At 43.6% G+C, this 24,750-nt stretch overlaps 1 protein-coding gene across 4 annotated transcripts; it reads right to left on the bottom strand.

Moving 5' to 3' along the window:
- Positions 1-240: 240 nt before the first annotated feature.
- On the bottom strand, positions 241-24,750 carry cgnl1 (cingulin-like 1). Of its 4 annotated transcripts, none has more exons than XM_058629485.1 (19): positions 24,583-24,750; positions 20,032-21,694; positions 19,813-19,907; positions 18,438-18,543; positions 18,143-18,244; positions 16,930-17,111; positions 16,172-16,310; positions 15,530-15,742; positions 7,493-7,699; positions 7,016-7,120; positions 6,781-6,933; positions 6,532-6,702; positions 4,573-4,734; positions 4,355-4,444; positions 2,540-2,623; positions 2,224-2,348; positions 1,763-1,871; positions 1,509-1,672; positions 241-1,393 (listed from the first exon to the last, which is right to left on the bottom strand). In XM_058629485.1, exons 2-19 carry the CDS (start codon positions 21,640-21,642, stop codon positions 1,237-1,239), a joined length of 3,975 nt encoding a protein of 1,324 aa, XP_058485468.1. In that variant the 5' UTR covers positions 21,643-21,694; positions 24,583-24,750; the 3' UTR covers positions 241-1,236. The 4 variants fall into 4 exon arrangements, with proteins under 4 accessions (XP_058485468.1, XP_058485470.1, XP_058485469.1 ...); XM_058629487.1 differs by having other exon boundaries at positions 16,930-17,108; XM_058629486.1 differs by having other exon boundaries at positions 18,438-18,540.

Raw genomic sequence — 24,750 nt, 5'->3', positions numbered from 1 at the left:
CAGGTTTGGATTCATTTATACAGTATATATATATATATATATATATATATTATATATACTGAACTATTATTTGTAAAAGTCGTTTAGTTCACATAGTTTTGTGTTTACTGTTGAATTTAGTTTTAGTTCCTTTGAATTCATGTGTTCATACATTTAAACATTCATCCTGTAAAGGTGAAAAGTTTCTCTTTACCTTTCATTCGAGTTTCAAACGTGCAGAAACGATTGAAAACGAGCATGTGAGAGTAAGTGGAAGTAAGTTTATTTGAGTGTCAGCAGGATTTATGAACAACAACGTGTGTACAGAGGTAGAGGCGGAACTTTCACTCTCGCCCTCCACAGGCGTCACAGCGACGTCACCACTGAGAACAGAGAGTGCAAATCATCACAGTGAAGACAACGATTGTCAGTTTAGGAAAGTTAAAGTTCTTTAACTGGACCTGGAAGGACTGGAGAGTACAGTGACACCGTTCACTCTCACACACACACACACACACTCTCACACACACACGCACACACGCACACACACACACACACACACACACGAGAGGTTTAAGACTGGAACTGCGTCCACAGTGAGGACAGAAGAGTTTTGATATCTGCAGCTTTGTTCTTTGTTAAGTTCAGTAAAATAAAAGCAAACTTCGAGGCAGATAAATATAAACAACACTGTGACTAAATTACAAAATCACTTCTAATGACAACGAGTGAATAATGAATAGTAATGGAGCCACAGTATAATTGGTCGTCACTTCTATAAAACTGTATAAAAATAGTCCCTCATTCATGGTTCCCTAAAAACCTCACGAGCTGGGATTTTGTATTTTCAGCCTCGAATAAATAAAAACAAACTTCTTGATCCTTCAGATTTTTTTGGATTTGATCTTCATTCATTCATTCATTCATTAAAAAAAAGCTGAATATATTTAAATTTAAAGGAATGATACAAAAGCGTGTCTTTAGATGCTAAATATAAATGTGACATACTTAAAGGCATAAAAGGTTAATAACTTCCTCTTGTTCACAGGCAGTTGTGATGTGTTGTTGTTACAGTGCATAAAAGAGCATTTTTTAAACTTGACTAACGCTAAAATAATCACGGACAAACACGTGTTAATGAAGCAAAGTCTGTAAAATGAGTCAATTTAACAAAATGTACATTTCATTTTCTACTGGACAAAATAAAGACGTCGTCCGTGAACCTCAGAGTGGATTCATGGACGTCCACGGACCCGTTTACAACGAGAAGGTGGACAGGATGTTGTCCTGACTGGACGAGCGTTTGTATCCTGACGTCGAGCTGAAGTACGTCTCTCCGTCAGTGCTGATGTCGTCGTCGTCGTCGTCGTCGTCGTCGAGCGCGTTGAGCAGCGGAGCAGAGGAGGTCTTACGCCTGCACACACACACACACACAGAGAGAGTGTAACTGTGTTGTCATGATGAAGCGCTGCAGTGGTGTTGTGTTGTGTTGTGTTGTGTTGTGTATGTGTCTGTGTCCGTGTTGGTACCTGATGTCACTGCGCAGAGCTTTGAGCTGGCTCTGCAGCTGCTCGTTCACCTCCTGCTGCTCGTCCAGGTCTCTCTGCAGCTTCTTCTTGCTGTGCTCCAGGCGGTCGATCTCCTCCTCAGCCTCGTCCATCTGCCTCTTCAGGGCCTTCAGACGCAGATTCAGCTTCAGGAGACAAAGACAGTTCAGACACGTGTTTGTGGTTTACGGCGAGTCCTGGATGAGTCCTGGATGAGTGCAGGTTTCTCCTCTAACCTGGTCCTTTTGATCTTGCAGCGAGTGATGTTCTTCTTCCACTTGCATCACCATCTCTTTTACCTTCCTCTCCAGACGACGGTTCGCCACCTGCAGGTTTCCACGCTCCCTGAAACACACACGCACACACACACACACACACACACACGCACAGACACACAGACTTTAAACTTTGAAAATATGAGAGTGTGGTTGATTGACAGGACTCAGATGATTCCTTTGATATTTACACTGTAACTAGATTCATATAAACCTGAACCTTCACATCAGTGTGTGGTTTGTGTTTGTGTTTCTTTGACCTGCTACACAACTAACTACTCAACTAACTACACAAATAACTACTGAATCACAGTCTGGACCACAACTCCACGCGTTTCTTTACGATTCATCAGTTTATTCCCGTTGTTGTTGTTGTTGTTCATGTGCCGTTAAAACCTTCTTCACCCTCGTCTTCCTCTCACCTTTCCTCTCCCTCCAGCCGCTCCTCCAGCTCCTGGACTCGATCCTCCAGCTGAGCGACCAGACCTTCTTTGCTGGACTTCTGCGAGGCCTCGAGATGAGACACTCGACTCTTCAGGTCTTTGTTCTGCAGAGGTCAGAGGTCAGAGGTCAGAGTGTGTCACCAGGTGTCTGCACATCTTCATCATATTTGTGTGCCGTAAAAATAAAGAAACAAGAGACAGTGATGTGAGGGTGGATGTAATTACATGAACATGGTGAATGGACATGAATGAATGAAGTGTGTAGAGTGACACAGTGAGACAGGAGAGTGTGTACCTGTCTCTCCAGAGCCATCTTGTCACACTCCAGGTCCTGTCTGCTAGACCTCTCCTGCAGGAGTTCATTCCTCATCTGCTCCACCTGTGGAGTCCACACACCGTCATTCCTACACTGCGACTGCGACTGCGACTGTGACTGCGACTGAGTCCAAACCTCAACAATACAACGTCTTTAATCTCTAACGAGGGAGCTGGGTCTTCCTGTTCGGCTGCATTCCACTCTGTGTGAACTTCCTCTGTCTCAGTGACAGCAGAACATTCATTCATTCATTCATTCACGACTCATTTATGGTGTTTACTCTCAAACTACACACACACACTTCCTGTGAAAGCAATAATTACTGCCATGTGCACAAAATACAGACAGTTAATAGTTAATAGTTGTGTTTATTATAATAAAGACACTCACTCACTCACTCACTCACCTGTTCACTGTCATCAGAGACATTTATATAATCAAGCTAAAAACTGTCTTCTGCTCTTAAATGATGTCAGATGGATTTTTCTTCTCATCAAAAAGAAAACGAGTGTATTTCTTTCTAAAATATAAAGTGATTTCTTATCTTAGCTCAGCGACAGCACAGAGTATGAAACGCGATCGATGCGACGCTGATGGTTCTTTCTTTGTGAGAGGAGCTTTGGAATTGGTGATATTTTATGCCAATTAGTGTGTGACAGTGGGCTGCTGTGATGAACGATGGCCTGTAACTGCTGCACCCAGCGCAGCGCTTCAGGGAGCTGAATCAGCAGACTGGAACACACAGCCAAACTAATCTGCTTTGTGAGCGACGGCACAAGACCACAGAGGAGATTACTCTCATTTAGACGGGAGAGGAGCACCTGGTGCCGGGGAGACGCAGGTGTTCTTCCTGCTGCCTCTGCTGCAACCCCTCCTCCACCCCTACACCCCTCCACCCGTCCATCCCTCCGCCCCTCCGCCCCTCCATCCCTCCGCCCCTTCATCCCTCCACCTCGCCTCGCCTCCTCACAGACACTACAGCACACACACACACACACACGTGCGCTCACTAAAACACACCATTAGTACTCAACCAATTCCATTCTGAGTGCACAAAGCTTGAGCGTTGCCTTGACAACCGACCTCGGCCTCATGCCGAACCACAATGCCACTCTTTTCTCTGTGCCAGACATTTTTTTGGAAGAAGAAAAAAAAACGTTGAAGGAGATTTAAAAACTGCTCGTCCACTAAACTCAACTTCTCTTCATGTCACTGAATCTGCTTCAGCTCCAGGTCGAGGGGAAACACACACACACACACACACACACACACACACACACACACACACACTCACTGACACACACACACACAAACAAAAGAACCTTTAAAGAACACGTAGTTTATGTAACTCTGCGTCAGCATCTTTATCACAGAGGAAGGAAAAGTGGAGCAGAAAAGAACTGGACTTGGTCTCGGGATGAAGTTACTGAGCATAATTTTCCAGAGGAACTCAACAACCTGAAAACCTGAGACGACACTGAGACCACGACGCCGACCGGCCGCCAATCTCTACCGTGATGAAAGATCGTCTTACAACGCAATAATGTGTAAACTGAGCGTGTGGATATTATGTGGATGTTAGACCAAATCACCAGTGTAACACCTCCACTGTGGCTCCATCAGGACTGAGAACAGACTTGGAAAGGTCACATGCTCCTTTTATTCAGAGATTAGCAGTTGCAGTCATGATGTTAGAGGTGAAGGACAAAGAAACTGGAGATCTGGATTTAATTTACACACTGAGATGGAAAAGAGACACACAGTGTGTGTGTGTGTGTGTGTGTGTGTGTGTACCTGCTCTCGTCCCCGGTCTATCCGGTTCATCAGCTGGTCACCACTATGATGTTCTTCATCCAGGTCCAACTCCAGCTGAGCAACCCTTTCCTACAAAATGAAGCATGTGCCTGCTTAATAACGGTTATTATTCTTTATTTTCTGATATTTTCTGGTCCAAGGTCATAAATAACATGAATGATCATCTGTGCTGATCAGGACTTGAAACCATGACGTACCTCTAAGAGTTTGATGTGCCGGCTCTTCTCATCTTTAGTGTGTGTGTGCGTCTCCGCCTCCGCCTCCAGATCATGAAGCTTCTCTTCCAGCATCTTCTGCCGCAGCTCGGCCTCGTCTCGCTCCCTCTGACACTGCTGAAGGTTTTCCTCCCGACGTGACAACTGAAACCAAACACATCAGGAAACTTTAAGACGAGGAAATAAAGAAATAAACCGAACAATATCTTCAACAACAATGTTTAATCCCTGAAGTGTCTCGTTTAAAACTCCTGTCTGACCCTGAGACGCCACGTTATCACCACTGTAGTGAAGAGCAGATCATCACATGGTTCCTCTGGGATACTAATGAATTCAGAATATCCCCCCCCACACACACACACACACACACACACACACACACACACACACACACACACACACACACACACACACACACCTTCAAAGCTAAGACAAATGAAATAAATCACCTGGTCATTACTTCATATTTCACCAGGTAAATACTTCAATCAAACCAACTCTGAGCATAAGTGTAATGAGATGATTGCATCTCCTCACTCAGGCACGTCTGCACTTATATCTATGAATGTGTTAATCATTTAATGATGAATGAATTATTGATTAGATTTAAAGAATAAACGTGATTTATTACTGTTTTTAAACAGCTTCTAAATCTCTCTGCTCTCTGGTCAAATGAAGGGAAATCAGAATAATCATGTTTTCATCCGACACTGCCAGGTTTCACTGGGTGGAGATCGGCTGCCCATTACACACTCACACTGAGTCACACTAAGACAAGTCCAAAGCAATCAGTTTCTCAGGAGAGGAGGAGGAGACAGAGGCGGAGGCTGAGGAGGAGGAGGAGGAGACAGAGGCAGAGGCAGAGGAGGAAGAGGAGGAGGAGGAGGAGGATGTGGATCCAGCCAACACAGCTTTCACAACAATGATATCACAACAATGACATCCTCCTCTTCCTGTGCAGCAGTTGGACACAGACACATGCATCCTGACCTAATCCTAATCCTGACACACACACACTCACTACCACATGACGTGTGCAGCTGGAATATTATTAAAACTGAGCAGCAGCTCGTGGTTGTGACAAAGGTCCCTGATGTTTCTGAAGTAAAGACAACGTTCTGCATCACAAGATTACTAATGATGTCACTCTGTGTGCACAGGAAACGTTCAGTTCACACCTGAACACGACTCATTACTCTGCAGGAAGTTGTTGTTACTCTGTGTGTGTGACGTGGACGTCGTGTTTCTTCTTTCTCTGCATTTGCAGAACGTAGCACAAACATTTCATTCCAAAGATTAAGAAGAACATTCTTTGACTAAAAGGCTTCACATGCAGGTTTGTATTTCCTCCACGACAAGCTACAGAATAACCAGAAACTGCCTTTTACTTATTTTATAGGAGTCGGACACAGTGTGTCTCTCCTCTTTTTACTCTGTCACACATTTTAACATCTAACAGCTCATTGTTGTTTTTCAGGAACATGAAACAACTGTAATCTTCCTGCAGAATGAACATGTATCACTGCTCAGGTTACATTCTATAACTCTCTTCACGTTCATCTGTTTCCACACTAACAGAAACATTCCTCACATTCCAAAGTGCTGACCAGGATAAACTGACAACATGATGATTTTAAGTTCATCCACAGGAATTCAACAAAGCTTCATCTTCTTTAACTCAAAGCACAAACATTGACATGTGAAAGTCTGTGTTGTGGGTCTGTGAGGACGGTGTGGAGCACAAATACCAAAGTGATGACACTGCTCTGTGAAAGGAGGGGCTGATGTAGGTGGGCGGGGACAAACTGTGGCTCATCATGTGCTGTTGTGCATGGGAGGACACAGTTTGCCTGACTAATGATGGCCTTGATTTGACCGCTCTCACCATAAGAGCTGTGTCAGCATTGAAATGTTTGCCCATCACAGCAGATGAGTGTGTACCTCGTCCTGCAGGCTCTGGGTAAGCAGCAGGTACTTGTCCAGCTCCAGTCCTCTCTCCTTCAAAAGCCTCTGCAGCTCCGCGAGCTCCCGACGATTCTTCTCTTTGTAAATATCGATCTGCTCCTGCAGCTCCCGAGTGGACGACTGCGACGCGTCCACAATATCACTCATCTACAGACACAGTGAGAGAAGGATAAAGGAAGGAAACACACACAACAAAAATCATCCTGAGATAAAGTTGTCACTCGCCTCCCTCTGAAGTTTCTCGACTGTGCGGTCGAGCAGCCTCCTCTCATCTTCAATGTCGTTCTTCATGTCCTTGAAATGCTCCTTCTGAGTCCTCTCTTCTTGTAACCGCTGCTCTAACTCCTTGTGCTCACTGTTCAGTTTGGTGAGGTTCCTCTGCAGCAGAACACAGAGTTACAGGTGAAGCCACACTTGTCTACATGCAGCACAGTGTGGAGTAAGCTGTTGATCATCTCACCTGGACGTCCTCCAGCCGTACACTCAGTGCTCTGTTGGCACGAGACATCTCCTCTTCTTGCTCTTGAATTTCAGCCAGTGACTCTTCCACTTGTTTTTTCTCTCTCTGTTACACAGACATTGTGATGTGAGACTCTGAGTCATACAGTATGTGACCGTGTAGAACTAAGACTGAGTCATACAGTATGTGACCGTGAAGAACTAAGACTGAGTCGTACAGTATGTGACCGTGTAGAACTAAGACTGAGTCATACAGTATGTGACCGTGTAGAACTAAGACTGAGTCATACAGTATGTGACCGTGTAGAACTTAGACTGAGTCATACAGTATGTGACCGTGTAGAACTAAGACTGAGTCATACAGTATGTGACCGTGAAGAACTAAGACTGAGTCATACAGTATGTGACCGTGTAGAACTAAGACTGAGTCGTACAGTATGTGACCGTGTGGCACTAACACAGCATGCATCCATCTCACCTCCAGCCTGCTGACTCTGTCCCCCAGCCTGCTCTCCTGTAGCTTGGCCTCATCGATGATGCGGTTGAGTTTGGTCACCTCATTTTCCAGCTCCTGTGCTCGCCTGCGCAGCCGCTCGGCCTCCTGACTCAGTCGTCCTGCTTGACCCTCTACAGCACCCTTGGCTGCCTCCACTTCAGCCTTCTCTTGGACCATCACTGCGCTGCTCTGCAGATCAGAACGAGACACAAGGCTTGAGTTCAAAGGAAGCAGGAGTCTGTGACACTCTCACATGCTTACACAGCAAAAACATCCATTTATCACTGAACCTTTCATTACAGCTCTGCATATGGTCAAAATAATATTCTGACAGACTCTCACAGATATTACAATATGATGAATAATTGGTTTACAATAAACGATCAATTGATGGTTTTGTGTCAATTTCAGATCCAGTGATTTCTTTGTTGTTTGGACACATTTTATCTTCATCAAATAAATGTGATTTGTGTTCTCAGAAACAAAGACAAATGCTGCTCAGTAAAATCTTATTATTTCATCCAAAAGTTTAGTTTCGATAACCTCTTTGTAGTTAAGGTTATACTGCAGTGCAGACACTAAATGAAGATTGATAAACATCACATGTCCGTCATCAGCTGCTCTAATTTCCAATGAAATTCTTGCCTTCATTGGTGGAGAATGTGTGACAGAGAAAAAGACTGAGTGACAAACAGATAACAGGTTTCAGTCACATGACACATTTACAGTGAATGGCAAAATAGGTTGACAACCATTTTGTTGAGGTTGAGCGTGAAGGAGGAGGAATGTTAAGAAACTAGTTTGACAATTTCATGTTGACAGGACACAGAAGAATGCAGACAGACGCCGTCACGAGACGTGACCAGCAGGATGTATACATGTGTACTGTAAGTACACGTTAACGAGACGTGATCAGCAGGACGTATACATGTGTACAGTAAGTACACATGTATACATGTGTACTTACTGTACACATGTATACATGTGTACAGTAAGTACACGTTAACGAGCAGTGATCAGCAGGACGTATACATGTGTACAGTAAGTACACGTTAACGAGACGTGATCAGCAGGACGTATACATGTGTACAGTAAGTACACGTTAACGAGCAGTGATCAGCAGGACGTATACATGTGTACAGTAAGTACACGTTAACGAGACGTGATCAGCAGGACGTATACATGTGTACAGTAAGTACACGTTTACGAGCAGTGATCAACAGGACGTATACATGTGTACAGTAAGTACACGTTAACGAGCAGTGATCAACAGGACGTATACATGTGTACAGTAAGTACACGTTAACGAGACGTGATCAGCAGGACGTATACATGTGTACTGTAAGTACACGTTAACGGGCAGTGATCAGCAGGACGTATACATGTATACATGTGTACAGTAAGTACACGTTTACGAGCAGTGATCAGCAGGACGTATACATGTGTACAGTAAGTACACGTTAACGAGCAGTGATCAACAGGACGTATACATGTGTACAGTAAGTACACGTTAACGAGACGTGATCAACAGGACGTATACATGTGTACAGTAAGTACACGTTAACGAGCAGTGATCAACAGGACGTATACATGTGTACATGTGTAAAGTAAGTACACGTTAACGAGACGTGATCAGCAGGATGTATACATGTGTACAGTAAGTACACGTTAACGAGCAGTGATCAGCAGGACGTATACATGTGTACATGTGTAAAGTAAGTACACGTTAACGAGACGTGATCAGCAGGATGTATACATGTGTACAGTAAGTACACGTTAACGAGCAGTGATCAACAGGACGTATACATGTGTACAGTAAGTACACATGTATCAACAGGATGGTGAACATGGAGCCGTCTGTCAAAGCTGGACCGGCTAAGAAAACTTCCTGCGCAGGAAGGTGACGAGTGCCTCCTGGTTTCAGTGGTGACAGGCCAGTAAGACCAGTTCTCCCAGTCACCACAGAGCCGCCCTCATCATTTAGGCCTCGTCCACACTCATCTTATTAAGTTTAGACAGAAAAAAACAACACGTGAAGTTTCCATCTGAGGCTGGATGATCTGGCTTCTCAAATCTGATCATAAAAATGTCTTTAAAGACACATAAAATAATGAGTGACAGTAGCTATGGTGTAAAACATGGACATTGTTACTATAGCAACCCAAACACAGGTTGATGATGTCGAGGCTACCGATGAAAGCCAACATTTAAACTTGTGCAAAGTAGCAAAGATACTACAGATATGGTAGGTGCTGGAGGTGTTGGAGATATTATTATTCTGATAGTCCCACAAAAATGTCCTCACAACATCTGATCACTAACGGTGTCAACAATGTGACCCAAACATCTGATAAGAGAAAGAGATCAAACTTGATTACAGGTTTAACATGATGTGCAAAACAGCATCTACAGTTTCATCTACATCTATAATATGGTTTTGTTTTATATGAAAATGCAAACAACACATTTAGAACAAATTGGTTGAGTTCATTTGTCAATTAATCAAACAAATGTGAAAACATAACATCTGTGAAAGAGCTAATAAAAGAGTGTGTGTGTGTGTGGATGTTCAGGGATGGGTAACGGGGGTTGGGTGAGATGTAGGACATGAGACTACAATAATACAGCATTGACCGTGTGTGTGTGTGTGTGTGTCAGCGCTTCATTGTAACAACAAACACAGTCAGTTCAGCCCTCACTTTTCTGCCTGTCCCACTTCTCACACTCAGATTCTTCTTCTTTGCTGCACTACTACAATAAGTTAATCATTCATCAAACATGTTAAGATATTATTAAATATTACCTCATGGTCACTGAAGGATTAGCACTAAGAAAACAAGTCACTTGACCAGCTGTTGGACCATAATGTGTTCATTTGTCTGTTTAATCCAATTCTTCACCTCACTTTAGATAAACAGACAATATTATAGAAGCATATGTGTCATATCTGTCTCTAAACATGAGTACATTTCTTTTTTCCTTTACCTTGACTTGCTGTTTGACTTAGATCTTTTGTGTATTCAAACTGTTTGACTAAAGTTGCACATTAACTAACTTTGTGCTGTCTTTGAAGCTGTGTGTGTGTGTGTCCCAGGTCGTGTGCTGTGGTGGAATCGATCCCTGTGGCTTTCTCAGTGACTCGCACCAAATCAGCTAAAAGAATCTAAAATAAATACAGCTGAAATGAGCCTTAAACAGGAATGTTGTTCATTGTATATTTCTGCAAACAATAACCTCCATAAATGACAGTGAGCTTGATATTACTGCTGTAAAAACGACTTGAGCATAAATCATAGCAGCTGTTGTGTGAGGGTTAAAAAAGGGACAAATCCAGCCGTTAACATGCAGTAGGTGTAAATGAAGGTGTACAATGTTCTATAATATGCAGCAGACTCCTGATAATCCTTTGTTTGGTTTATTCCTCTTATATTACACTAAACAAAGTAAAAAAACAAGATTAATACCTTTTAGAAAATGTCTGCTTTCATTTTCTGTTTGCTAAAATGATGTGTTTCCTCTTTCCTTTACAACTTGATGGAAACCTTTTAACTCTGCTCTGCAAACAAAGCATTTATATTTACACTTACTTAATGAATCTGCATCTGTCGTTAATCAAGCTTGTGATATCGTTACCGACCGTGATATCAAGCCATCCTTAAAGATGACTAAATCAGATCTAACTTACCACGTTTCTTCTTCGGAGTACTGGTCATTTCCTGAATGCTATCACGTTGTCTAAACCCTGTGGCAGCACAGTATGTGTTACTTCTACATCAGCTCCACTCATTAAAAAAGACCTGAGGTTAACGAGAACAGAGCGGCTGTCAGGGACTGAAAGGAAGGACTGAAGTGAAATGAGAAGGTGACAGCTGAGAAGCACTGACGTTCCCTTGGTCAGAGGAGGACAGTCATCAAATCCTGGAAACAAAAGCCTGCTTTTACAAACCTTAGTGCAAAGCTAAGCTGCATAATTGCAGAGAGGTAGAACAGAGAAGAAGAGACACTGGTGAATTCTAAAGCACAGATCTGTACTATAAAAACATTTAGATCAAAATAACATGTTCAAAATGTTCCCAGGCTCAGACAAATTCACATGAGGCAAAAATTGTATAAAAAATGTAAAAAAAAAAAGAGAACAGTTGGCTACATCTTCAAAAGAAATGATTGACAGCCTGGAATGTTCTTTTTCATCTGGACAGTTGGTGTGTGTTTGAAGCTCTCACCACATCAGCGTTCACAGGTAGGAAAATAAAGGAATAATAAACAGAAGAACCTTCACACAGACCTGACCCTGATACGGCAAAACAGCCACTTTCTCAAACTGCTTACTGTTACATGTGAGAGGGTTTGATGTCATCAATCCATGAAGTTATCATTAAAACCAACCGTTTGAAGAGCCAAAGGTAATACTGAAGCCAGAATAAATAAGTGCTTCCTCGCCATCTCCACAAAGATCCAGAAACACTCTCCATCATTTCCCTGCACACTCGCCGCCCCGTGCTAAATCAGCTCCTACAGCCACGCTGGCAAATACAGTGCTATCATCAAACACACAGACTGATGCGGGAGTCCTTATTTTCAAAACAAGCCTGAGGGGGAACTCTTCATTGGCTATGTACTGTAAGTTTGATGATCAGACAGTGAGACTTCAGTTCACACAGAGATGAAGTGAGCGGCAGGTTTGAGATACGAGGGAGACGCTGCAGCAGACGGCTGCAGCGTCTCGTGTGGAAACTGTGGCGTTGGGAAATGAAGAAATGCAGCATTTAGGATTGAGGTTAGAGATGAGAGCGCGATAACAGTGTGGATGAGTTACACACTGAGTTACACACCGAGTTACACACCGAGTTACACACCGAGTTACACACCGAGTTACACACTGAGTTACACACCGAGTTACACACCGAGTTACACACCGAGTTACACACCGAGTTACACACCGAGTTACACACCGAGTTACACACCGAGTTACACACCGAGTTACACACTGAGGCGCAGGACTGTCGGTGAAACATGACCAGAGCTGGGAGCGGTGTGATAAGCACAAAGCACTGTCTTTACAGTCGGGAGGAAAAAACCTCTGAGTCTGACTGAGACCAATTAAAACCTCTAACACCGGGGCTGTGGAACACTGCAGCGATGGAGATGCGTCTTCAGCACCATGAAACAATCCAAGCCTCTCCCACAGGTCAGAGCGGGTGCACTGTAACAGAGCTGGAGCGGAGACAAGGAGGAGGTCTTCTGGGTGCACATTCTCTACGTTGACCCCGACATTCCTGGAAACAAACCCCTCTCTCTCTCCTCACCACACCTCGCCTTTCCACATTTTTTGCATACTAGCACATGCTGACACAAAAGCAAAGCTCTTCAAATGTGCACAGCTGTGAAACTGGCTGAAATAAACAAAGTCATGTGTTAAAGAAAGTTTGATTTGTTTCTTTTAAACTTGATAAAATGACACTTGCTTCAGTTCAGGGAAAACACAACGCAGCGTTCAATTTCAGAGACAAACAAGTCTCCTTTCAACTGTAGGCCGGCCACCAAGCCCCTTCTCTTCAACATACTGACCCACTTATACAACAACCCCCACTACTATTATTGTGTGAGACAAACTCATCATTCTTCATCCACTGAGGTCCACAATTACCCCCCCCCCCCGCTCTCAGGCCTCAGAGAGAAGAGGGGACACCACGGCAGCTCATTAGATTAGTGAAGGCTTGCCACTGCAATTAACTAGTATACAGAGCAATTTAGTGCTCTAGTTTCCAGCATTCTTCTCTGCATGGGCTGTTCTGGTCAGCGCTAATGTCAGGGCCCCACAAACAGGGAGGCAACACTGTGGCTAGAGATGAGGGCAGAAGAAGAAGGAGGAAGAGATGAACATCATGAGTCTGACACTCTGACACAGTCTTCATCAGACTGACTCGTCTTCCTTCATTATTCTGCTCCATTAGTAACTACAGAATTACACGGAACATTAGATTTGTTTGTGTTTTTGTATTATTCATGTTGAACTTTTTTCCATGAATGAAAATAATGATCGTCTTGCTTATTATTGAACCTTATAGATTTATTTATAATACTAAGGCAAAGTCTTCATAAAACCTAAGTGAAGGGCAGCACAAACAAGGACCTAATGATTGAGTTCCCTTTTACATGTTAAAAGAGAAACTAACAATGACTTCATCTTTCCAATTGTTTCCAAAGCATTGAGGTTTTACCCCTGATGATTTACTCCCGTGTGGGAGCAGTGCATCTGTGGAACAAAAGGAAATGTTCTCATAGATTTGAACTGCACCCACCGCCACTGTGGACCCCCAACAAGCCTGCAGGAAGCTGAGAACAAGGACAGCTTCCACTCTTTGAGACAAACAGGACACACATGAAAACAATGTGTCTTCAGTCCTTTCAGTCTTCTGTCTCCTGCCATGCACGGCTGCTTGCCTCATCTAAACCCTGTTGATTTACTTCTAAATACTCACTGCTCCATCACTGCTCATCTCTTTCCCAATATCTAATTTTCTCATGAATTTAAAACATAATCATGTGTTTCCAACACATGATAAAGGGCCTTTAACTGTGATTTGCTTCTACGCCACAACAATGACGACCTTCCCAGGAAACTAGCAAGTGTATAAAAAGCCGAGCTAAATGTTCCTGTTGTTATCGAGCCTCATTCTTCCTGTTACATGTTTCCCTCCTCACAGAGAAACACGCTGAGATAAGGAAATACCTCCACACTTGAATGCTGGGAAAAATGATGAGCAGCTACATTTGACAAAGCTCATGTGTTTCATCTGCACTTGTGAAACAATCACTCCTCATATCTGGAAAAGGAAGTTCAAATATAAGTATATATACCACATTTCTCATTTTATAGTTAAGTTGAAGTTTTATGTTACAGCTGACGTTTTCTCTTTCTCAACTTTGTCAGTACAAACATCTGTTTGAATCAAATGGAAACAGGGAAATGAAGCGAGGCCTTCTTTTTTAAAAACAAACAAACAAACAAACAAACACCTCCTTTTCCTTTATGAAAATCCTGTCAACAGTGAACAAAGCCATTTCTGCTTATATTATATTTTGTATGAGTATCAAACTACTCAGTACCACAGTTATGGCATGAGTCAAGGGTGTAAATAACACACACACAGTCACACACACACACAAAAACAGACACACACACACAGTCACACACACACACACAGACACACACAGTCACACACACACACACAGTCACACACACACACAGTCACACACACACACACACACACACACACAGTCACACACAGTCACACACAGACACACACACACACACAGTCACACACACACACACACAGACACACACACAGTCACACACACAGACACACAGTCTCACACACACACACACACACAGTCGCACACAGACACACACACAGTCACACAGTCACACACAGTCACACACAGACACACACAGACACACACAGTCACAGACATAGACACACACACACAGTCACACACAGACACACACACACAGTCACACACACAGACACACACAGTCACACACACACACACAGTCACACACACACACACACAGTCACACACACACACACACAGACACACACAGTCACACACAGTCACACACAGACACACACAGACACACACAGTCACACACACACAGTCACACACACACACACAGTCACACACACACACACACACAGTCACACACACACACACACAGTCACACACACACAGACACACACACAGACACACACACAAACAGACACACACACACAGTCACACACACACACACAGACACACACAGACACACACAGTCACAGACATAGACACACACAGTCACACACACACAGACAGTCCCAGCTCCCTCTGATGAGATGCTTATCTCCACACTCCTCTGTGACAGGGTGTGTTTCTGGAATCGGGGGAGGGCAGGAGCAGTGAGGAAGTGAGGATGAGGGAACATAGGGAGTCAAAGTGGAGGAGGGGGCAGAGAGAGGAAACATGCGGGAGGCTGATTACCTGCTTGGCCTCCTCCAAAGACGTCTGTAGACGGCTTATTTCCTTCTCATACTGCTCCCTCATCTTGTCGACCTCCTGATCGTGAGCGGCCACTTCCTCCTTCAGGGCTCCTTTCAGAGCCGTCAGCTCCCTCTCTCGCCTCCTCAGCACTTCCTCTTGCTCCTCCTTGGCAAGGAGAACTTCCTGCATCTCCACCTTCAGCTGCATCATGTCCTGTGGAAAACAGACGACATGTAGATGTGGATTAAGCACTTTCCCCAACACATTAAAGACATATTTAACAGAAATAAAACACACAAACTAAGACTATTATTGTGTATGTTTGTTTTTTTAAATCACATTAAAAGAAATGGTTTCATGCTAACAGTCACAACTCAGTGCTACTAAATAAAACTATTCAGTCATTTAGTTAAAGAAAGACAGACACTGTTTCGAGCACTTGTGAAAACACAACATTAAAATTCAAGCACTTTCAAGGACTTCAAGCACCCATGGAGCCTGTGGCAGACTGGACACAGGCCACTGGTTGTGAAGCGTTCATCTCTCACGATGATTGTGTTGAGCAGTTGGAATGGATGGAGTTCTCGGAGCATTGAAGCAAAGACTCTTGTCTTCTCTGTGGAACAGTGAACGCTGCATTACCGTGATGATGGCGTCTTTCTCTCCATCAGCAGCTGATTTCTTGGCTGAGTCGAGCTCGTCGTGCATCTCTGACAGCTGGTCCTGCAGGTCTCTGATCTCCGTCTGGAACTGTTCCCTCTCCATCTTCACCTGGAACAGCCTGACACAGAGAACATGAACTGTTTGGACATGACAGCACTGAGGACGAGGTTAGTAACTGATCAGTTTGGTGTGTTTCCATGAAGACATCGTTCCTTTAGACACTGGAGCCCACAGTCAAACAACAGCCACAAACCAAGCAGGAAAATAAGAGCTGCTGGATTTCCTCCATTGTTGACATTGTGTTGTTGTTGTTGTTGTTGTTGTTGTTGTTGTTGTGTTGAGTTTGATGCAACGTGGGCATCAGACACAGCCCCCCCCCCCCCCCCCCGTCAACCAGGTAACGGTACTGTTACAGAAACACAAGCCTGTACCTAACACACCAAACCACGTATGTGTCTGTCCCTGCTGTAAGGGACAAATAACATAGAATAAACTCATTCTAATTATTTATAATTATATGACCTAGTGACGGGTTTAACAGCAGCAGGATTGAACAAGACCAGGAGGAAGTAAAGAGCAGGAGTTTCATGTTTTACTCACACAAACAATCCCCAACCAATCAGTGTGGCTCGATAGTGAAGTGACAAGACCAGCTTCCCCCAGCTTCCCCCAGCTTACAGACACAGCATGTGGAGAGCTAGTGTATGAGTCTATGCTGCATGTCATGCTGTACTTACTCTTCAACAGTGGTCTGCAGCTCAGCCTCTGTCCTGGATAGTTTTTCCCTCAAACGCTTGCACTCGTTTGTTTTGCGCTCCAGCTCCTGCTCCAGCTCCTGCTGCAGCTCCTGCTGCTGCACCTGCTGCTGCTCCTGCTGCTGCTCCTGCTGCTGCTCCTTCACACCTGCAGCCTGATTCTTCTGATGGTGAAAGATACAAACATCTAAGTGGACTACATCTAGTCTTTCACATCCTCTACACCCAGCTCTGGACATGTAAACCAAGTCAATCATCACTCATTGTCTCTGTTTTTGGAGAAAGACTGGATGAAAGAGCACCAGAGATCCACAGAGGAAAAGAAAGAGCCGTAAACAAATGTTGATCATAATATGGTTCGGGTTATTGGTCAGTGAAGGGAAGCATAGAGTCTCTGGTAACTTTCTTTCAACTGTAGGAATGACAATAAAAGCTTCCGATTAAACACAGACTGGTGTGAACCCGTGTTTAGTAACTTCAGCAGATCCTGAATCAAAGAGTTCCTGCTCTCGTCTCTAAGACAGTGTTTTCCTGACAGTTACACTCAGTTTTATGAATTCCTGCTAACTTCATGAACAGTGGCAACAGACCTTTTACTGTAACTTATCCTCATGAATTAAACGTTGATTGCAAGTTGTGATGACATCAAAATAGTGACACTAACAATTCTGTTTGAGTGCAAAATCTGTGGAGATTTGGTTGGAGAGTGATAATAAACTCAGACAGAGTCCAGGAGCCTCAGCGACACAGAAACAGATCTGAGCAGGGACACAGCTATGAACTCACACTCAGATTTACTGATGAGAAAAGCAGTATCATTATGACAAGAAAAGCTACAGGATCATTACAATCCTGTTTAATAAAAATATCTCTCTAAGTTGTCCTACAATCCCTATTTTCCAACCAAGACCTTGATCAGAGGATATATGAATATATATATATATATATATATATATATATATATATATATATATATATATATATATATATATATATATATATACATACATATATATATATATATACATACATATACATATATATATATATATATATATATATATATATATATATATACATATACATATATATATACATGTATATATACATATATATATATATATACATATATTAGAGGATATGGTTCACGCCAACATTACCAGGCTGTGTTAGAGGCAGAAACAAACTTTGTTACCATGACTTGATCCTGGATTTGTCTCTTGAGTTCAGCCATTTCTTTCTCCAGTTCAGCATTTTGTTCTTGCAGAGCTTTGGTCTGTGCAGGGACGTCCAGGGACTGACAACAGAACAAAGACATTAACAATGAATAACTCGCTGATATATAAAGCCAATAATTAGTCATTAATCAATAATACACTCACAAACATTTATTGGAACTATAATCTGTCCCTTGGGATTAACATATTTTAGACAGCAGAACATGTTTTATTCTGGATTATTTCACAGTGAAGCATTACAAAACGTCTCACTCTGTTGTCTCCTTGTGCGCTCGCAGTGGCTCGAGATTTCAACGTCTGAATCTTCTCAAACACCAGGTTGACTTTTCTCTTTGTGGTTTCATCAGTGTCACTGCTTCTGCACGCACGCACACACACACACACACACACACACATGGCTACATTATTACTACACAATGAGTTCTAACCACATGGCTGCTCTGATGTGTCACCTCATTACACTCACACAAGAGTGTAATAGGATTGTCATCGTCCGGTTAAAGAGTCCAGAACTTAAAATGACGCAGCAACAACCTTTAAGATAAATGACCATTTGTCCTGTGCTTTAAAATGTAGCTGCATATCTGCCGTCAGTCAAGTTCTTATCTTATTACTAATCAGTGAAACACAAACCTGAAGCATCACTGCTACACAAATATGTTCCACTTCAAGCCTTTTCTCTCTCGTGGAGTCTAATAAACAATGACAGCACTGTTCTACTTTCAACATCAACTGCAGCTAAAAGAAAGCAGCAGAAGTCGTTTTGATCTGCTTTAGTATCATAAGAGCAGGATTAAGTAAGGAAAGAGGAACCTGTAAAAATATCACCTCAGATGATTTTATCAAATGTAATCTTTAAAGTCAACGCGAAGCGTATACTTGAACAAATGCCAGACGTGACATATTATTTCAATAAATGACAAATCTGACTCACAAACCGAGCCTCGAGCTCCCAGCGCCTCACACAGATGATGTTCATTAAGTCTCTAAAACCCTGTTTGTGAATGTTTATCTTGTCGGCCTTGGGAACGCAGCTCTCTTTCAGCCCCTGCACTTCCATCTGTGCTTCCTTTCCTTTGTCCTGCGACTCCTGACCTGTGCTCAGACACACCCAACCACTTTCCTGTTCTTTCTACATTAGGCCGATCCTGTGAAGCACATGTCAAAACTGCAGACATCAGCAAACGTACCATCATGCACTACAGCATTTCACTTGAATCCAACTGCTTCTTCTCTTCTTCTCTAACCTTTTAACCCCACGTGCTTCTCCTACACAAACAGGGAGTATCTGATTACAGTGTGAATGCTCTCACTGCAGCAGAAAAGAGAGTAAAAAAGAAAGTGAGCATTCTTCAGACAGCTGGATCACTGACAGCCTCGGATGAGAAGGAGGTTTAAGACGAGCACATTCCTTCAGTTTTATCACAAACAGTCGAGCTCTGATAAGAACCACGTGCATGTGCTCCCACACAACAGTGTCTACCTTTATGATGCATTTTGATTTAAGGTTTACAAAGAAAAATACGCCCATTTCATGATTCAACAGCCAAATAAACGTCTAAAAGTTTGATTGTATAAAAGTGAAAAGCCAGGATCAGAGCAGTCGAGCTGGTTTGTCAGTACTTACCCATCCTTCAGGTAATTAAACAAAATGAGCTTTGCTGTCTCTTCATGTGTTTGTTGTGAAAGCTCCTGCTGACCTTTCAGAAGATCAGGTGTCGCCTGGATATCAGAGGAAATGACAGCGTCTTAACAAAGAGGAGAAATCTCACACATCTTCATTTACAATCACGCGCTGCACAATAAACAAGGGTTTCTTATGAAGCTGCAGCACAGATCATTTTACCTGAACATCTGCTTCTGCGCTGGATGTTTCGTCTGCTGTGGGCGAGCGCTTAGAGAGCGACAGCGTCCCACCTGCAGAGGCGCTGTTGTCACCCTCTCTACTCTTGAATGGTAATGACGAGAAGTGAGTCTGTGGCTTTTTGTAGCCCTGGATGAAGCCGGCACCTTTAGAGACGCTGCTCTGAGGGGAGCCGGGCGCACTGGTGACATGAGAGGAGGAGGAGGAGTCCACCTTACCGTCCACAGCCGTGAGCCACGAGTCCTGACTGCCAGCTGTTCTCTGCAGCCGCAGCTGCGAGGGCCGCAGGACGTGCTCCACTGACGTGCCGCGCTGGCGGCTCAAATCATCCCCGAGGCCGGAAGCCTTTCTCAGGCCAAGTGCACTGTCCACACTGCGGGAGCGTTTTCTGTCCTCTGGGTTGATCCTGTTCCTGCGCCCCGCTCGGCCTCTGTGGTGGTGGCTACTCTCTTTGCCATCAAACTTCTCAATGAGCTCATCCACACCAGGAATGGAGCCTGTGTCGATGTCTCTGCCAGAACCAGGGCTGAAAGGGATGTAGCGCCGGTTATCATGGCGATTGATGGCGTCTCCATACAGGGCCTCAATTTGGTCATCCTGCAGAACCTTAGAGGTGGAGGATGAAGACGAGTGAGGGGAGTGGGAAGAGGACTCCAGAACCGGCCCACTGGAATCGCTCCTGCGCAGAGGAAGCACATCAGGCTCACGGCGGCTGCGATCGAGGCTGGAGTTGGTGCTGCTCATGGCGCTGCTGGGAGATCTACATGAACTGTTGGTCTGATCAGACACGGCGGAGGGCGGAGACTGTGCTGACTGATGTACAGTGTTGGAGGGTGCCGTGGACTGAGATGGACTCAGTTTGGTGGATCGAGGTCTGGACTGAGGCTGAGCGGTTTGTGAGTGTGACCTGGTCTGAGGCTGAGTGAGCGGTGCAGACTGAGGCTGTGACCTCGGCTTTGGAAGGACTGTTTGACTCTGGCTGTGGGGTGAAGGCTGCCCTTTGTCTTGCTGTGCAGGAGCTTTATACTGCCCCATGCTTGAGGACCAGGTATGGGATGAAGCAGATGTAGAAGATCTGGAAGAGGAACTGTGGCGTTCCCTTCCAGTCTCAGCCACAGGCAGCGGTCTTGCAGGCAGGCTGTGAAAACCATCGAGGTTCAAGGCGTTGGTCTCCGGGTCGTAGGGCTGCAGAATCTCAGGGTGCTTCTGAAAGTTCAGAAGCATGGACGATTTCTTTGCTTGTGAATCTGGTTCACCATTTTGAGAATCTGAGTAATGCAGCACCTTCTGAGACCTGTACTCCATGAAGGGGCTGTTAGATCCGGCCTCCTTGCTTCCTCTGAAATCATACTCCTGGTAGTTCTCGATAAAAGACTCGTCTGCATCCATGTACCCATTAGGGTTGACGTAGGACTGAGGACCCTTGTCCTGGTTGTTCAGAACAACGTAAGGGTGTCCATCTATACCCTGGACACGAATGCTGAGTCCGTATGAACCAGCGCCATTACCGAGGGGCCTGGAGGAGCGCGGTGGCTGAGTGTAGACCCGCTGGGGTCCGTTGTTAGGAATGCCAGTCACTCTGTACGACTCCATCAGGAAAACAGGAGGAAAATAAATCCCTCTCCCTGAATCAGGTGATCCACCTCTGCAAGCAAAGATTGAGGCAGTCAGGAGTGAGACATTAAAACTTTCACAGCTCCACACACACACACACATGCACACAAACACACACACACACACACACACACGCGCACGCACGCACACACACACACACACACCTCGAAGTTTCATGTAAGTTGATTTTCATTATTTTGTTTTGCATTCTTAATGCTCTGATTTGTCTCCAAGGAGATGTTTTTATAGTCAAACTGCTCGACCAATAATGTTCTGGCCAAATGAGACAATAAAAGCCTCCTGTGTCGCTGCCTCCATCGAGATCAGAACCCGTAATATCAGACAAACAGGACTCAGCGTCAGCCACATTCTTTTCAACAACAAACAGCCACGGACGTCAGTGACTAATAACAGAACGACGATTCACTGTGCATGACACACTGTAGGTTAAGAGGAAAGTATTAAGAGAAAGAGGACACTCATTCATTCATTCATGCTCAGGAATAAAGTGAGCATTCACCCTGACAATTATCTTTGCTCATGACTCAGTCATTTCATCTGGAGACGCATGAAGAAACAGCAACAACATGGAATGTGACTGATTATTTCAGGATTGTCAAAGTTATCAGATTTGCAGCTGGTGGTGAGAACACACCTGGAAATAAATACAAACAATGGACACACAGTTGTTCAATATTTATCAGACAGATGAATGCCTGTGAAGCCACTGAAGACAAAGACACCAGCAGCCACCATGTGTTTGACATGTTCCTGATAGTGTCCCATTCTACCTGGTGTTACTGAACAAACACAGACCATAATGGGCCAAGAAGAAGGACACTGATAAGACTGACAACAAAGGCAAGAGCCCCACGTCTCACATTAACAAGAAATAGGTGCTGATCTGATCTGAATCAGCGAGTGGTGTTGGGTGATATGCACCGAGAGAAGATGTAGATTATCTTCTGGTGACAAAGTCTTTGTCTCTGTAAAATGATAATATGCACATCAAAGAGTAAGATGACTTCACTACAATCGTGGAGGTTTCTGTGAAATGATGGAACCTTTCTTAGGTTTCACTAAGAATCACTAACCCGTTTGCTGCAGTCCCACTCACAAGGATGTTTATCAATACATTATTGTTAAAACGCTTATCTTAATGCATTTAATGATAAGACTAGTTCTACGTCATTTGCTGCATGAAGAAACTTCCAAACACAGATTTCTATGGATTTAAAAGTGTTGGAAACATTTTCACTAATGTTAATACACTACTCAACAACATAGATAACATTGTATATTCTATTTCACATCTTTAAGAAGTCTCAAGTCACACCATTCATGCAATATCTGTCAGGGGAAAGTACAGAAGTACACTGACAATCTAAGGTGACATGTTGGGATGTTATTAGAAGAGAAGAACATTCAACAGGTTATTGAAGATCCACTCTCTTTAGTCTGCACTGAATGAAAACTGGAGGAAAGTCTTCTGCCAGAAGTAAACTTGCTGTCAAGGATGTAGGTTAAAAAAAGCAGTGAAGACGCTTTTATCATTAGTTTATCATTAGTTCCACATGTGAAAGCCCTTTTCCTCGGTGAGTTGCCTCGTGTTGCCTTCACTGACCCATGTGTTGTTGAGCAGAAAGGTCACCACTGAGCACAGGTTAAAGATGTCAGAGGCCCGAGCTTTGATGTGAGCAAAGACTGAATCAAGCACACGTGAACTGGTTTCTGTGTCACAGACCAGGTTTGGGTCTGGATTCATCTCCTCAGATGTTTCCATGCAGGGCAGACTGTTACAAACGTGAGTGTTCAGACTAAACCAGTAACATGTTAGGTTTGTGATGCAGCTTTCAGACAAAATGGAGGTGCAACAATAAACAAACAAAGGATGGGATCAAAACCTCAGCCGGGCATGAATTAAAGAATAATAATTAGTGAAATAATATTATATATATATATAATATTAACACATACATGCCATCTAATGTTCAGATTTGTGAAATGATTATTGTTTAACACATGATTGTTGTTTTCAATTTTAAAACAACAGAGAGAAAAACAGAATCTTTAGCTCTGTGACATTCCATCATAATAATCATCGTATATAGATCAACAATCGAGATAATGCACCACATGCTCGCTAATAAAGAATTCTTTCTACTTTTAACCATTGACACATAATATCTGTAGAAATCTTTGTGAATCAGCTCCAAATGTGGCTTAATCTAATTTGGAATAATCAGATTCCACTGGGTTTCTTTGTTGGTTTGTGTTGCAGTGTGAACATCGAGAGCTGAGTGTGCGAAACACACGTAAACAGTCACACACTGTGGGAAAGGATTACACAGTTGTGTAACAAGAGTGGGTGAGTTCACGGCTCTGTGGGGTCAGGTGGTACAAGAACAACAACAACAACAACAACAACTACTACTACTGTAAACTCACACTGAACCTCAGCTTCACTGACTTTTACAACAGTCAACATTAGCAAGTCATCACTGTTAAAATCATTAAGATCTGCAGCAGCAGCAGAATCAGCAGCATCAGCAGCAGCAGAATCATCATCATCAGCAGCAGAATCATCATCAGCAGCAGCAGCAGCTTGATTTGACTTGACGCACTTTCATCGTTGCTCAGTGCAACAGGTGGCATCACACACACACACACACACACACAGAGATTTACTGTAAAATCTGCGGGTTCGTTTCACAACTTTTCAAACTTCCACAACAAACACAGTTAATGAAACTTTACATCGTAGTTCGACTGTCACGTGTTTCAGGTTAAATGTGAAGTTTGACGACTTTAATGACTGATGACGCGCGCGCTCTCGTGCGCTCTCACACACACACACACACACACATCAACCTTTACAATGAAAAGTTAGCTCGTTAGCTCGTAAAGTTCGTCACTCACCAGCGTCGCTTTTTGTCTCTTTTTCGCTTCTCGTAGATTTTGGAGGAAAGTTTAAAAAACGACTGTGTTGAAAAGAGAAGTTAATGACATGTAAGTGTCGTCACCACAGTCGTGTGGACTTGTGTAGCGCCGTGTTTTCTGGAAGTCTGAGGAGGACGACCGAGCCTC

Source organism: Solea solea, chromosome 5, assembly GCF_958295425.1.
Source record: "Solea solea chromosome 5, fSolSol10.1, whole genome shotgun sequence".
NCBI lineage: Eukaryota > Metazoa > Chordata > Actinopteri > Pleuronectiformes > Soleidae > Solea > Solea solea.
Note: the sequence above shows the minus strand (reverse complement) of the source record. Positions and strands in the feature narration are given on the sequence as shown.